Consider the following 16642-nt stretch of genomic DNA (forward strand, 5'->3'; position numbering starts at 1 on the left):
CAAAACATTTAAAAAAACGAATCTACATAATGTCCATTGTAATTGACACAGGGTCTAAAAGGGTTAATATATTTTTTATATCGTTTTATACTTAGTTGAGTTAAAGCTGGAAGAAGTGGAAAAATATCACAGTAATTAAAACAGAACAAGATCCCTATGAACGATTCAAAACTCTAGAACCACATTTTCATCAAATGGCAATTTTTGCTAAAATTGGCCACCTTGTCACTGTCTGCCATGTCATGCCAAGTTGAAAACAAGTCAGTAGTGAGAATATAAAGTGATTAAGCTGGAAAATAAGATTTATCTGTAGTCTGAAGTCTTATGAATATGGCAAATAGTCAAAATTATTTTTGAAAAATATTATTTTGAGGGCCAATTCTGATAATTATCCATATATGTTTTTCCCTTCACTCTATTCCCAGGTGGCACATCCTCTCAGAGCAGTTCCCCCAGCTCCAGCGCTCCTAATTCCCCTGCTGGCTCTGGCCACGTCCGGCCTAACACTCTGCACGGCTTGGGGCCTAAGTTACCTGGGCAACGCCTGCGTCAGGGCCGACGAAAATCAGCGGGGAACATCCCTCTCTCCCCTCTGGCTCGGACGCCATCCCCGACCCCACAGCCCACATCGCCTCAGCGGTCTCCTTCCCCCCTGCTGGCTCACACAGTCGGCAGCTCCAAGACCACGCAAGCTTTCCCAGCCAAGATGCACTCGCCTCCTACGATCGTCAGACACATGGTACGACCTAAAAGCGCAGAGCCTCCTCGCTCCCCGCTACTGAAGAGAGTCCAGTCAGAGGAAAAGCTCTCTCCATCTTACGCAGGAGACAAAAAGCATCTCTGCACCAGAAAACACAGCTTAGAAGTAACACAAGAGGAGGCTCAGGGTGAGGTTGCACCTGGAGGAGAGCACACTCTACAGTGTGTGGAGGAAAGTTTATGCGAACCTCCCACCATCACTCGAGTAAGGCCTGCTGAGCAGGGCTGCCTCAAGCGGCCGGTCAGTCGGAAGGTTGGCCGTCAGGAATCTGTGGAGGATCTCGATAAAGAGAAACTCAAGTCCAAAGTTGTGGCCAAAAGACAGGACTGGTCTGAGAGACGCGAGTCCCTGCAGAAACAAGATGCTCTACAAGAGCCTGAGGCATCCGTGTGCTCCCACACCAATGAGGATAAGGAGAAGGGGCTTCATGGACGAGCCCCAGGAAGACCCCAAAGCAGTGCTGAGCCTGGCCCTCTTGATGGTAAAGCTGCAAATTCCACACTAAAAGATGTCCTATACAAGAAACTCAACACCAGGGCATGTGAAAGCATTGCAGAATCTCTCTGCAGTACGGGGGACTGTGTCTCAATCCTAAACGAAGGGGTAAGATCGACCCCAACTCAAGCAGACAGACAACTCTCCAGGCAGATTAAAGAGGGCAGTAAACCAGATAGACTTGATTTCAAAGCTCCCAACATGGAGTTTGCCAGAAAGCGGCAGTCCTTTGAGGAACGTGATGACTGCATGTGTTGGATCAGCCCTGGAGTTCATGAAAGCCTTCACTTCAATGCCACCAGATCCAAAAGTCTCCAGCTTGACTCTGCTTTGAATTTAGATCATACAAGTCATACAAAAGGCACGATGGGCTGTGTCCACTCAGCTTCTGGCATCTGCACAGAGTCCTTGTGCCCTAAGCTTTTCAGTGGGCGGGGGGAGAGCGCAGTGGAGAAGCTCCAGATGATCTCCTCAACCGAGGGATCCATCAGAAAGACCTCCTCCGAGTACAAACTTGAGGGACGACTTGTGTCCTCCCTTAAACCTCTAGAGGGCACACTGGACATAGGTCTTCTCTCTGGGCCACGAATTTCTAAGACCGACACATGTCTTTCCAAGATGGTTGGAAGCCAATCTGATATTGTTGGACTGTCAGGAGCTCCACAGAACCAGAATGAGAAGCAGACGCTAAGCCCTCAACAGAATGTCATGAAGAAACAGACATCTTCTCCACCAGTGGAAAGTCATGTGGCAGCAGGTCATGCAGCAAATTTGACTTTGACCAGTGTCAAAAACACTGGAAAAGATCCACCCACATCAAACAGAGATACTGTTGTTGCTTCCATTAAGAGTGATAGTATCCAAGAGATCCAACCAAATAAACAAAGTGAAGGAATCAAGTTACAGGTCACGTCCAGTAAAATGGAGCAAGCGGACCCTTGTGGAAAATCGGAGGCAAGGTTAAAAACAGCCCAGGAGGTGAGGGCTGCTCGACACAGCTCTCATTTTGCCTATGGGAAAACTCCCTCCATCAGGGAGGTCAGCAATGAGGATCAAGATGATGATATGGAAAATCCTGAGGAAAAACCTAGTCAGCAAAACAAGACTGCAGATACAAATATACTCGTGACCTCAGATTGTGTCATAAAGCAAAAAAACACACCAGCGGCATCGAACACTGGTGTTACAAATAAAAAAGATCCACAAGATTTGACCCCAGCTACTCTATTTAATGGCCTGGTGAGCACGGACAAAGATAAGGCAGCAAAAACCACAAGCTCATCAGTGGTGGCTGAGCAGGTACAGCAGCCAAGGGCAGTTAAAGACAAAGCAGAGAGTGCAGAGACTCAAATCTCAACTACAGCTTCAGCTCAGACTTCAAAACTTCTAAAAGAAGGCAAACATCCATTTAACTCAGCCTTGGATCAAGAAAGTGTACCAGCAAGTGGATTGGACAAACCAAGAAGCACCTCTCAAACCACAAATTCAATTTCGCAGAAGACCACCGTCCAAGACAGAGCAGGTAGCACAGCAGTGGAGTCAGAACAAGTTAGCTCTCATGGCTTACTCAAAGAAAAGGTTGCTGCCATACAGAGTTTAACTATACAGAATGTAACCCCCTCAGTTTTATCCACATCTTCACCAACGTCACCCGAAACAGTGAACCCTGTTATCAAAAGCCCTCTATCCCCAGAATCTCCCAATCCAACCAAACAGAGAAAACCCAACAACAGCAGCCAGTCTCCAAGACCTGCTCCTCTCAAAGCCATGCCCATAGTTGCTCCTGAATCACAAAAGTCTGTAGATAAATCCAAAACTCCACAGAACTCAATAGAAATCAAGATAAGCAGTACCCAAAGTGGATCATCCCAGCAAGTATCTCCCAAAACGCTAACCACTTTCGTTTCTACCGACAAACAGACAAGTTCTGATCTGCTCTTCAGAGATAACTCTTTGAAAACGCAAAGCTTTTGTGCTGCTGTGGGAGATAAAGGGCCTAAATCTCAAGATCACAAGCAAAATGAAGACAAGTGTAAAAGCAAAGCAGAAAAGGAGCCCACGACCTGCATAAATCCAGTCAAAGAGACAAAAGAAGAGCTACAGAAAGTGCCACAAAACAGAAAAGCAAAAGAACCTGCCACTACTACTACTACAGTTACTACTACCACTACTACTACTACTACTACCACGGCTATATCAGCAAAGAGTGAAGGCGCGAAGATGATTGAGAGACAACAAGGGGTCTCGTCACTGCATACAAATACAAGTCAGGCACTCTCCAGCTCAGCATCAAAGCAGGATTCTGGTTCCAGTCCACCAAAGATGAAAGGTAGAGACAGTAAGGCTGGCGATACTACGCACTTTCAATCTGCAAATCTGCTGGAGGAAAAATGTAAACTCTCGATTGGGACTTGCCCAGATGTTTCAAGCCCGAAGTTCAACAAGCCAGGACTTGGTGTGGGTGTTTGTGGGAAAGATGCAGGAGGTCTTGCTCAGGCAGCGACAGTAAAACAGCCTCAACATCCTCAACAGCCTCAGCAGTCAGGTACAGGTTCTACCGCCCCAGTCAAGCAAGGGTCCCTGAGTTCCAAGAACAAACCCAAGGTAGAATCGCCACTAGTTACGTACCACGGAGGCAAGTCAAGTGAAGAACATGACAGCAAGAAAAAACAGGAGAGCAAAGCTACAGTGCAGACCCCTACCGCCACTCTGATTAAAGACAGCGTAGATGGAAAACCAAAGGACCAGAGGGAGCCGACAACCCTTCCTGCATCTAGAGCTCATCCTCAGAAAGAGACTTCGAGCCAGGCTGGGTCTAAAGCTGCTTCTTCTGTGCCAGTGCTGCCTGTACCTGCTGTTAAAGTCCACATACCAAGTGGATCCTCTACAGTCAAGAGCACCTTTGGCACTAGTGCTGCTGCTGCTGCAGAGACGTCTGGACAGAGCAGTAGTAGAGTAGAGCCGGCGAAACCTAAACATGTGGACACTTCAAAGCTGGACTCCTCACACAAAGCTCTCCATAATAAAGACTCTGCCAGATCTGCGCCGCTGGCCAAGGATGGTGGGGTGCCTGAGAAGGATTCAGCTCGACCCAAGCAATCGAAGGATCAGCAACGAGGTTCTACTAATAAAAAGTGAAATGGGAGAGATGGTGGTTAGATGATTGCCAAGTCAACGTATTGTTCTGTTTTTTGTTTGTTTGGACAGCAAGGCAATCATGTATATATGTATTTTTTTGTTTGCTTGTTTTTTTTCTCCAGGCATTCATTGTATCATATTGCCTTCCTTCCTTCCAATCTTTTTTTTTTCTTTTTTTCTTTTTTTTTGTGGACCGGGGAAGCTGTTACTTCAGTGTTTTGCCTCAGTGATGGCCGAGAAAAAAAATCTTGAGACTTGCAGACTAGCCTCAGCGTTTGTGCGCTAATCTCTGCTAATCGTCTGGATGTGCTCTGCTGAAACTGGTGGATAGATTGTGAATGTAGACCTGATTTGAGGACTATGACGGTCTTTTGTCCCCCTCTCAGAGTCAGGACTGTATTTTTTGTGCATGGTGAGATATGAGTAGAAAGGAGTGTGCAATCGAATGAGAATGAGAATAAGCATAAGCATGGACAGAGATCTCGATGCCTTTAAAAAAAAAAAAAAAAAAGGCGTTGCTCAACGAAATGTGCCAGATGAGCCTGTGTAGGGTTGATAATATGTGCAAATATGTGCGAATACGGTGCATTTCAGCAAATTATTAGCATTTGTTTGTCATCATTTCATCATGTGAACATGTATTTTTGAAGGCTCTCAAGAAAAAATAAGCAAAATGCAATGGTTTTACGCGCTCTACAAAAAAAGAAAACATGTTTGAAACATTTGTAGCAATGGTGCTGACTGACCTCTCAGCACGCAAACGAAGATACCACCAAAATTTGTCTTTTCTCGTTCTTGTTCTTGTTGTTTTTGACCTTGTTCTTGACCTTACTTCGAGGCGAGGGATTTGTGTGTGTGTTTTGCGGTTTTGTTTTGGGTCGTGGTGCACAGCGGGAACGCACTTTTGTCCTGTGCTTCTCACCTAGAACTAATTTTAAAATGGAATCATCTTACGGTTCTGGACTCATATCTAGTGGAAGGGGGGAGTTAGGGTGTGTCGGGCAGTGCAGCTTGCTGTTCTTAGCAGGTTGTGGCGAAATTTGACATTCCTTTCACGTACATCTCTACATACTTTACTAAAGATTAATTTTTATGCAATGTACTGTACATAGAGCAATGTTAATTGTACAAAAGGGTGACCTGTGGAATCAGCTGAATGAATATATGAGTGTTGTATGTTTTATATGTATATATTTTGCTATGTCTTACGTTTGTATAATGTACTCGATGCGTATATACATATACACATATATCTCTGTGTATATATGTATATTTATATATAGATATCTGTTGCTCAGTGACTTTTCACCTGCGCAGTAAATGTTGCCGTCTGAAATAAGCTCAATAAGTAGAAATGTCTAGAAATGGCATGAGCGTAGTCTCGTTTCTGAATGAGCCGTACTTGAAACAGTGCAGACACTAACAGCAGTAGCTACACACTCGTCCTCGAATCCACCTTTTCAGTCCTAGTGAGCCTGTTTAGACGGCTGAAAGCACCTCGAATGTGGAAACCTTACCTACCTTGACTGTGGCTAATTAAGGAATGAAAAGCTAACGATGATAATGATGATGTCAGAGGTTTTTCAAAAGCAAAAAGAAAGATGGATGTAGAATACTGCAAAAAAACAAAACAAAACAAATAAGAATATATACTATTTTTAAATTAAAAAAATGAATGTTTAAGGTTTGTTACTATGCTTTATGTTATGTTACATTACATTATGAGCATTATGAGTTGACAGGATTCACTCTGGTTTCCCCACATAAATTGTTAGTTATTTAAGGATATTAGGGCTAGCCTTTTCCTTTTCCATCAGCCGCTACTGAGAGACTTGTTAAAATGTGCTTAAAAAAATATAAATAAATAAATAAATAAATGAAAAAGTGAGTACAGGAATTGAGGCAGTGAGGACTTTCAGCCAGGAAATATATATATATTTTTGTTTGTTTTTTTTTTTTTTTTTGTGTTGTGTCGACTCTACTTGCGATCAGTTGTGCAGTCCGTCATGAACATTGTGTAGAAGTTCTCTTCTCTTCAAGTGGGACGTGTGTGTAATAATTATCTAGAGGCATTTTTGCACTGACAGTAGACTTGTGTGTAATACCTGTACATTTGCAGTCACGACTGATTCCTTCATTCATGCATTTCACACACTGTAGAACTTGTGCCCATGTCTTCTATTAATGTGGCCATCAGAAACTTTCTGTGGATGTTTATTAATATTATTACTATGATTATTATTATTATTATTATTATTATTAGCGCTTTGTAACAGTTTCACTTGAGCAGTGATCTAAAGGCAAGTGACTGAAAATGAGAGATGAAAGATTGAATCTTGAAAAGCGAGTTTTTGAAAATAGAAAGCCTGTTTGTCTGTTTGCTCTGGATCACGTACAATAACAAGTCCTTATTTGTTTATATTTGCTATATACACCTATAACTACGATATATAGCTATATAACTTTATTAGCTACATACTGTTAATGTCACAGAAAAATGTTGTATCTCATTTTCTGCTGTTTTCCAATTTTTTAGACATAATTTAAATCCAGAATTAGTGCTTTACATTGTGTCCAAATTTCATGAACAGACCTTTAAATTGATTTAAAACAATTATTAATTAATTAAAAATTGGACTTTAATTAAAAGATTAATTATTCAGTTATCAGGCCTTATGTAAAAACTACCCTGATTTAATATATCTTGTTGAGTCCCACAGGGTTCTATTTTAAGGCCTATACAATTGACAGAAATGTATTTATGAGTCTTAAAAAGGGGTAAAAAAAAATGTGGAGATACAATGTTTTTGTGTGGCAGTGATAATATATGTTGACTATACTATGATATTAAAGTAATACAGGACTTTCAGATATGAAAGAGCAGACAGTAAACAGATAACAGCTGGATATAAAAGTTCTAGTCACGCAATTCTGAACTGCACCATGTGAAAAAAAAAAACGCGAAGTGAATTTTCTACAGTATCAGCAGAACCTGAAGTTTTTACTGTCCCTCATCAGCTTTGCAGAAATGTTGAATTTTAAAGCCTGAGGAGACGAGATGCACCTTATTCTGAGTAACACACAATATACATACATAGTATATGTATACATATATACTGCGTTTCTGGACACAACTCATCTTTAAATGAGCATAACGTGAACATTAAAGAAATGTGAATGTTTAATGGGGCATATATTTGTGTCATCTGTGTCATAGCTAGTGTAGCCTAGCCAGCGTGAATATGGTCACATGGTCATGACTGAACCACAGATGTTTAATGGATGGATTGTCTCTCTGTCCCCAAGCCTTTTACTCTGACGACTGATGTTTAAATCCTTAACGAAGCACATTTGATTTTTTTGTTTACAGCTAATTCATGGATGTATATTTTGAATATTGTGTTATTAATTTGCCAAAACTGTGTGTTGTCACAGGAAATTACATTGTGTGTGTGTGTGTATGTGTGTATGTGTGTGTGTGTGTGTGTATGAGAGGCATTCTTTCAGGTTGTGTTGTTGAAGACTTGTCAGTCTGTGGTAGCTAATCTTTGTTCCTGTTTACACCTGCTCACTTCATGTGTTTTGAGTATCAGGATTATATTTGGATGAGACCAAGCCACATACTAATGTGGAATGTGGTAGTGTAAACACAATACTCAATACGCATTTAAAACGGATTCAAATCCAATCACTCAAACCACTTCAGATGATCTGTGATGTATTTAATACACCACATAACACTAACACTAATAAAATTATGGTGAAACAAGTGAATTTGCTAACTCCGTCCCACACAATAACCAGATTTCAGTCTGACTGCGTGGAAACTGGCTGTTTAAAATCTGACCAGAATAAAATCCACATTCTTCTCACATGAAGTGAGCAGGTGTGAACGGGTTCTAGCTGTTCTGAGTCTGTCGAGTCTAAAGGGTCCTGCATAGTTCCTGCAGTTCTCTCTCTCTCTCTGTTTCTCTCTCTCATTCTGGAGTGTGAAACTAGTGTTTTTGTACATGACCCTGCTTCTCATCATTTGTCTTTTAGGATCTGTGCAATAAGAGATGTGGTTTTGAGTTTTGTATTTCACCCAAGGAAATTCTATGGATGTCATAGATGTTGTATTCTATACAAATATTTATACTTCTAAGGTTGTATAATACTGAAAATAAAGGCATGACATTAATCTTCTGTTTTTACTGTATTTTTTAAATTTCGACCGAAACCACTGTTGAATTTGTCAGACGTTTTTTTTTTTTTTTAACTAAAATTAAGAATTTAATTAATTAAATTTATTCTAAAAACTACAGTCAACATTTCTCCCAAATTTCAAATAAAAATATTTTAATTTAGAGCATTTATTTGCTGAAAATAGGAAAAAGACCTCAAATAATGCAAAGAAAACAAGCATATTCATAAAGTTTTAAGAGTCCATAAATAAATTTTTGGTGGAATAACCTTGGTTTTTAATCACAGTTTTAATGCATCTTGACCTGTTTTCCTCCACCAGTCTTACACACTGCTTTTGGATAACTTTATTCAGTAATTCAAGCAGTTCAGCTTGTGAAAATCCATCTTCCTCTTGAGGATTTCCAGAGGTTTTCAATTTGGTAAAATCAAAGAAATTCCTCATTTTAAAGTGGTCAGAGCTGTATTTACAATGTGCGAAATTTTAAAGAACAATATACATTCCCCCCACACATTTAAAAGTATGTTTATTGTATTCATTCCTGCCCAAATGAACCATCCTATGAATAAAAAAGAACCCACATTAAATCCACATTAAATGGGTTTAAAAGAGTTAAAACGCCAACCCTTTTAGTTATACATTTTTACTATAATTAAATATTAAGATAAAATTATAAGATTCGATTGGTTGAAGCTGTCAGATCTTTGTGGCACACAATACAGCTAGTGCTATACCAAACCCAGAATATAAGATACTTGTACTTGTCACACTCCAATGGAAAAAAACAAGTTTCATCATTTTTGTTTGTCTCAATTTTTATTTTACTACATAATTTAAATTTCTAAGTAAGTCGTTTTAAATTCACTTCCATAGCAAGTTATGGTTTCATCTCTCTCCTGTAAAAAGAAGTCAACCCAGATTTGAATGCATTTGAGTTAAATATTTAAATAATTGCACACTATTTCAGACATTTCCCAAAACAGGAATTTACCTCACCTGTTTATACAATCCTTTACCAGCAAATTCAACCAATATATGTTTAAAACAATTAACTGTATAATACTACTGCTTTACAACTGTTGATATACAGTGCAGCCATCTTGGATTTAAAACTAACCAGGTTGCAGTCTCTACTGGCTTTTCAAGTTTACCACAACTGGTTGGTCATTTACCAGTGTTACCAGAGAATCCAGTCAACATCTATCCCACATGTACACTTTTAGCATCTTAATAATTAGCATTTGCGATTATCAGGTCATTATTCAGTATAAGAATTAAACTGATTTAATAAGACATGAATAGTAGATTAAAGTGATGATGAACTGTGTAGTACTACTGCTTTTGTAATACTACTGCTTATTTGCAGCGCCGCCATCTTGGATTTTTACCACCTTTCCATGTAACTCGGTTCTCTCTCTCACAAAAAAAAGGGGGTAGTGATACCAATTTTAAGAAATGGGATTGTGCCTTGGATTCTTCACAACCTTGAATAAGCTGCACATTTACGTTTTCTCAGAATAAAAAACAGTAATAATACAACAGCAATTACTACTACAATTGTAAGTGTGAGCTTCAGTGTGTGATTTGAAACTGTACAATGCAAATCAACATTTACAATCTTCTGCTTTGTGGAATTACAGCGCGTCTCTTGTATGTGTTTGATTTTGTTAGCATTAGCTTTGACCCAGTTGATGAACTGATAGTTGCTACAGGTGCAGGCCAGTGGGTTGTAGCTCAGATCAATGCTACTCGTTTCCCCTAATCCCTCAAAACCTTCGATGTCAACTTCTGCTATTGCATTTTTGGCAAAGTTGAGTTGGATCTGCTTGAGAGAGTAGAAAGCTGAGACACTAGGCGTGGTCAGGTGGTTTTCGCTGAGGTCTACGTACGTCAGTTTTCTGAGACCTTTAAAGACATTTTTGCCGAGGCCTGTGATCGAACATCCAGAGAGAATCAGTTTTTCTAGAAGAGGGACATGATTAAAACTGTCTCCATTAGTGAGAACCCCACTTTGTATGGCGTTCCCTTTTAAATTGAGTGTCCATAGGTTCTCCAAACCCTTCAGAAGGTTTGGGAGAGATGAGAGATCACTGCTTGACCAGGACAGATTGAGAGTGTGAAGATTCAGAAGGTTACTAAACGGAGAGGGGCTGCTCAGGTTGTAGACCACCCAGGTGAGGTCGAGATGGTTTAGCTGCAGAGTGGAACTGAAAGGTAGAGGTTCCCAATTCATAGCAAAATTGTAGCTCAGATTGAGCAGCTTCAGGTTACTCAGACCAGACAGTTGTTTGTTACAGCAAGGACTTTTAGTACTTAAACCGCTGTGGCTAAGATCTAACACCTCTAGACGTGACAGAGGTTCTAGACAGTTCTCGGTGAAGAACAGATCCCTGTTGTTCTCACTAATGGACAAATGAGTCAACATAGGGAAGTTTGCAGCATGGATTTGGCAGATGTCTTCAAACCTATTCTCGTCCAGCTTCAGATGAGACAGCGTAGGCAGGTTGGACAGGTTCTGTGGGAAGATTGAAAGATGTGCCCTGGTTAGATCTAACATCTGAAGCCCTGACAAGCACTGAAAGCTCATTTCCGTCAGATCACTGAAGTGTTGGAGTTGGAAACCTAACTGAAGCACTGATATGTTACAGAACGATTGGAGTCCAGCAGACGTCACATAGCTCTTCGGGCTGTCCTCATAGATCCCAAGATTCAGCTTGGTGGTCTTCAATCCTTCCAGTCCCTTCAGCAGAACAGATGTGTTCATTTTACTGAAGCAACTACTGAAGTCCAAGCTGCCCAAGTCCAGCCCCTGAAAGGCTTTAGGCTCAACCTCCTCAAGATCATTGCCTTTAAAGCTGAGCTCGATTCCGCTAGTTGTCTGAAGGGCTTGGAGATCAGCAGCCCCTATCCTTTCTATAGAGTTCAAATCTAGATTTAGCCTTTTCAACAGCTGGAAATTAAAATTATTCAGACCTTCCAGGAACTGGATATCACTTCCCGACAGATCCAGAGTCTCCAAGAGCATGAGGTTGGCAGTAGGGATGTCTTTAAGACTGCGGATCATGGAGCTGGCAAGACTGAGGTGTTGTAGCCCCTCCGGTCCTGAGAAGGCGCTGTCTGCTATGAACACCAGCAGATTGCCTACCAAAATAAGAGTCTTGAGCTTTGGCTGATGGTGAAAGGTGTCCTCGTACACAAAAGTGATGCTACACCTGTAGAAGAAATACATAACAAAATATAGGACAAAAAGTTGAAATACTGCATATTTATAGACAAATCGGTGTATTGAGAGGTATAGTATATTATGGCTAAATCAAATCCTATTTCTCTTTTGTACCCCTACCCCTTGGTTTTTCGAGTGTAAGGGGTGACGTCTTTCACCCAAGAATTGGGACAACCATTTAAGCACCCGATACAGTTTTAAATTAGCTATAGCAGTGGAGCGGTAAAGTTCAGCAACCTAGCTGCTGCTGGTTAACTAGTTAACTTTAGGGCTTTATCGTATGTCTTCAGGAAGGGATCAGGTGGTGCAGAAATGTATTATTAATGTCCATTTCTAAAATTATCTTTCATTTGACTTTATTTTTCTGTTCCACCTTAAATGCTGCAGCCTTTACCATCTGTTGCATCATTTAAGGCGGAATGTGAAAGTTAGCTTGCTAGTGAGATGAACTACTAGCAAATTTTTTAAATAGGATTAAGCCTAAATGTCCAAGTGTTCTAATACATTTATTCAGATACTTTTAGTTGCATCAATTGTTGAGAGAATTATTGTCTTCCAATAAACATCAACCTACTGGAAACATGTTCAATGCCAGGCTTCAGCTAGAGGTGTACTGAGCTGTGGAGAAGTGGAACTGTGTTCTCTGAAATTATGGTGCTCCATCCAATATTTTTGGGTCAAGTTCAATAACTAACTAAATGAATGCAATCAGATTCTCACAGCAAGTGCCTAAAATCTAACAGAAATCCTTTCATGGACGTGTGATCTCTTACCTGGTCAGATCCAGTAAAACGAGGTTCTTCAGTCTCTGGAAGGTGGTGTTGTATAGTGCTGGCAGGTAGTTGAAGCTGAAGTCTAGAGTTCTGGAAGACTCTGAGATCTCATCCGGCACAGACTGTAGAGCCAGACCCCCGCAGTCATAACCGTCAGCAATCTAACAACAAGAACAAAACACAAATACACACAATTAATCATTTTATATTGTATTTTTATTGGTGAGGAAGCTCAGAACTCTTGTTTAACATCCCTGTTGTGTTCAGTTCACGTTACCAAGATCTGTGTTCCAGATTAAAAATGATCAGCTTACTATATAGCTAAAAAAAAATCATACCAATGCATATATTATCATCTAGTGTTGTGGTAGAACTTTAATCGATTCTGCTAAATAAATAAATATAAGAGACCACTTAAAAATTATGAGTTTCTTTGATTTTACCAAATTAAAACTATATATATATATATATACATATATATATATATATATATATATATATATATATATATATATATATATATATATATATAAGTTCATATTCATAGTTTTAAGTGTTCAGAAATTAATATTTGGTGGAAAACCCTGGTTTTTAATCACAGTTTTCATGCATCTTAATATGTTCTCCTTCACCAGTCTTACACACTGCTTTTGGATAATTTTATGCCATATCTGGTGCTAAAACTCCAGCAGTTTAGCTTGGTTTGATTGCTTGTGATCTGGTAAAAATCAAATGTGATTTGGTAAAATCAAAGAAACTCATCATTTTTAAGTGCTCTCTTATTTTGTTTTTCCAGAGCTGTATATATATATACACCTACCTGTATGCATTGTTTAGTGATCCAGGGAGTAGTCTGAGTAGAGGCAGCTATGCAGGAGAACAGAATCACAGTGCAGTAAGAGCAGGGGCTTCCCATGGTGTTTCCAGCAGAAAGATCTGAACAGTGGTGTGTGTTTGTTTTTATGATTTTGCGCAGTTATATGGAAATTTTGCAGAACTGAAAAAGAACCAGTCTGCGCAATTGTTCTCCATACAATCAGTTTGTTTAAACAATAAAACAGCTTCTGTGTTTTCCCCCCACATGATTTTGATTCTGCTTTTGGAGTAAGAAGAAGTAAAGCTGTGGTTTGAAATGTGCATGTGTACACTTACAGAAGTGAATATCAGCAGCATTTCTGTGATTTTCTGTAAACTGGGGGTTGCCTGGGAAATGAAAATGTGCATATTTACCAAGAATTTGGTAAAGAAGTTATACAGAATCACATTTATAAATCTAATATTTGGTAAAGTTATCCTTAACCTAAGTCTCATCGTGAGCCACATATTCTGTATTTTACAGCTTTATGAACATTGACTGTTTAAGCCCCGCCTTTTTACCGCCACTATGTTTATTCTGTATTTACCTGCATCTACAGCCAAATAACCACTGCCGAAAACACCTCAATACATATGTTAATAAGCACAAATCAGCTTGAATTTACATGACTTTTTTAATCAATGCTTTTTATTAATGACTTTTAGATTTCCATTAAACTAACAATAAAAAGAAACATGTAAAAAATTGTAACATTTTTTTTTCCCCAGGTTTGTTTATTTTTTTTTTTCATGTAATAATACAGAGCAAAATCCAATCCAGTCAAATAGAACTAAGCAGAAATCGGGGGAAAAATACAACAAAAAAGGATAGCTAAGACATATAGTATCCTAAAAAAGAAAAAAAAGAGAAACATATATAAAATAATAGAAAGAGAAACACAATTATATAGTAAATAAATAATAAACAGATTACTCAGGAATAACAAAGGATTGTAAGCTTCTCACATATACTTCCATATATTTCCATAATCCACTGAGAGTGTGAAGGTGGGGATGAGGATTTCCACCTCAGTAAAATTAAACGCCTCGCCATAAGTGTAGTAAATGCAATAAAGTCTGCTTTATACTTTGAGAGTGAAGTATCTATAGGTTTTTATTTTTATTTTTATATATATATATATATATATAAAAATACAGTACCAGTCAAAGGTTTGGACACACATTGTCATTCAATGTTTTTTTTTCTTTTACATACAAACTCGCTACATAGATTATAGTATACTATATCTTAATAATCTCCTTTTTTTTTTTCACTAGGGTGCTGTACCCCACACTGAACAACAGAGGGCACAGTCCCACTGTCCTGGCACTGTTCCATCTCAGGCTGCACACTGTAATGCAGGCCAAGTTACGCAATCCTTACATCCAATTGAGAGATAAAGAAGACACACAGTATAATCTACGTATAAATAGAAAGAAATCTTCCAGGATTACGATGTCACAGCGAGCAGGAGCGCGCTCAGTGCAGCCGGAAGATTACTGCGCATTCAGATCCAAATGTTAATACAGGGAACGTGACTGCAGATAGCACTTAATGGCTTCATGCATTCACAGTGCGTCGCACCGCTGAACGTAATGGAATTGTGTTATATTCCGCATGCAGCGCATCAATCATTCTGTTCACGAAAATATATAAATATTTATGCATAATCCAATCCATCTATTGCAGTCTGTGATGAAGGATTGCACGCCTGGACATCTTTAGATACAATGGTTTATTGTGTAAACATGGTTTAAAAGAGCTCAGCGATTCTCTTATCTTGATCTCTGCTTACTCAAAACACGCTGAGGACGTGCGTTTACCACTAACACACAAAAATCTAATACGCGTTAATAAACAAGACACAATACCAGTTTTACATGTCTGAATCAGATACCATACTTTTCACTCTATTAGTTTAAGCTAATATTAGTTTATATAAAAATATACATATATATTTTTGGTAACAGTGGTGCCAGAAAATGTCTGTTAAAGACTGTAGTTTAATGCAATTACCTTTATTTAACTATCAGGAAATGATGATTTGTTGCTATGCCATAGTACTGTATGTCACTGTTGATGCATGGTTAACCACTGTTTTCTTGTTATTCAAGATATAAATAGCTTCCTCCGTCCATGATGTTGTGAGAAAATAGTATTCATTGTATATGTACATTTTAAAAAAACTGGATGGATGCTGATATATGAGTATGAATATATTTAAATGTAAATTGTAACGAGTCACATCAATGTCAAAAGTCGAGGGCACAAAAATACAAGGTGAAAAAAATTAACCAGCGTGTTTTAACATTTTGCGTGTGTAAATGAACTTCTCATGAGCGCAAATGTGAAACTAGCGAGCAAAAAAAAAGGGAATTGTGTGAGCCAAGGGTGTCCAAACTTTTTTTGTTGGGGGCCAGAAGGAGATATTTGAATATAAATATTTGAAGTCACTGGCCACAGACTCTGTAATAAAACAAATAATGAAATATACCTCTTTAAATAATACATTTACACACCATTTTACTTGACTTACTATCTTTATCTTTGACAGTGTTGTGTAAATCATCAAATTGATGTTTAATTTAATGATGTCTCTTAATATTAAACTCCTTGATTACGGCAACTTTTAGACTCTTTGGCCCGTTTTTCTGCGCTAAAACTGCACACTCTCTCCGCTTTTAGACTCTTTGGCCCGTTTTTCTGCGCTAATACTGAACACTCTCTCCGCTTTTAGACTCTTTTACCTGATTTTTCTGCGCTAGAAACGCACACTCTCTCAGCTTTTAGACACTTTGGCCCGTTTTTCTGCGCTAGAAATGCGCACTCTCTCCACTTTTAGACTCTTTGGCCCGTTTTTCTGCGCTAGAAATGCGCACCCTCTCCACTTTTAGACTCTTTGGCCCGTTTCTGACACCTAGCGTTCAAACTTTGAATCTCACATTATAAAAACCTGCTTAACAGCGGGCCAACTTTCATTCTATTTCTAAAATACCTCGCGGGCCGCTCCAAAAAAGGAAACGGGCCGCAAATGTCCAGCGGGCCGCAGTTTGGACACCCCTGGTGTGAGCGCTGAAGAAAATGTTGCTCTCGAGCTTCATTTTTCTCTTCTCGGGTGCTTTTTTCCCCTTGCGCGCTGTGTGAATTACCTGCAGCAGTAGTTTGTGCTCGACTGAGTGTTTTGTGCTCGAGTTTTGAAAGGGGTAGTTTTGAC

General features: G+C 39.3%; 2 protein-coding genes across 11 annotated transcripts in view; one reads left to right on the forward strand and one right to left on the reverse strand.

The window, feature by feature from the left end:
- mast4 (microtubule associated serine/threonine kinase family member 4) overlaps positions 1-8573 on the forward strand; it is a 182174-nt gene extending 173601 nt beyond the window's left edge. For all 10 annotated transcript variants that reach the window (XM_022667775.2, XM_022667781.2, XM_049474330.1 and 7 more), the window contains one exon: positions 426-8573. In XM_022667775.2, coding sequence (XP_022523496.2) covers positions 426-4393 — 3968 coding nt within the window. In that variant the 3' untranslated portion in view covers positions 4394-8573. The remainder of the gene's footprint in view (positions 1-425) is intronic.
- An 800-nt stretch (positions 8574-9373) lies between these two features.
- On the reverse strand, positions 9374-13777 carry cd180 (CD180 molecule). The gene is made up of 3 exons (XM_049474357.1): positions 13393-13777; positions 12573-12733; positions 9374-11788 (listed from the first exon to the last, which is right to left on the reverse strand). Exons 1-3 carry the CDS (start codon positions 13486-13488, stop codon positions 10054-10056), a joined length of 1992 nt encoding a protein of 663 aa, XP_049330314.1. The 5' UTR covers positions 13489-13777; the 3' UTR covers positions 9374-10053.
- Positions 13778-16642: the final 2865 nt, after the last annotated feature.

The sequence above is a fragment of the Astyanax mexicanus genome, chromosome 1 (genome assembly GCF_023375975.1).
Source record: "Astyanax mexicanus isolate ESR-SI-001 chromosome 1, AstMex3_surface, whole genome shotgun sequence".
In the NCBI taxonomy this organism is placed as follows: Eukaryota; Metazoa; Chordata; class Actinopteri; order Characiformes; family Acestrorhamphidae; genus Astyanax; species Astyanax mexicanus.

Coding starts and splice junctions, on each gene's coding strand:
- cd180 (XM_049474357.1), bottom strand. CDS start 13,488: ATGGGAAGCCCCTGCTCTTACTGCACTGTGATTCTGTTCTCCTGCATA. Junction 12,734..13,392: donor TCACTAAACAATGCATACAG/GTAGGTGTATAT, acceptor TCTTGTTGTTAG/ATTGCTGACGGTTATGACTG. Junction 11,789..12,572: donor GTTTTACTGGATCTGACCAG/GTAAGAGATCAC, acceptor TTTCTTCTACAG/GTGTAGCATCACTTTTGTGT.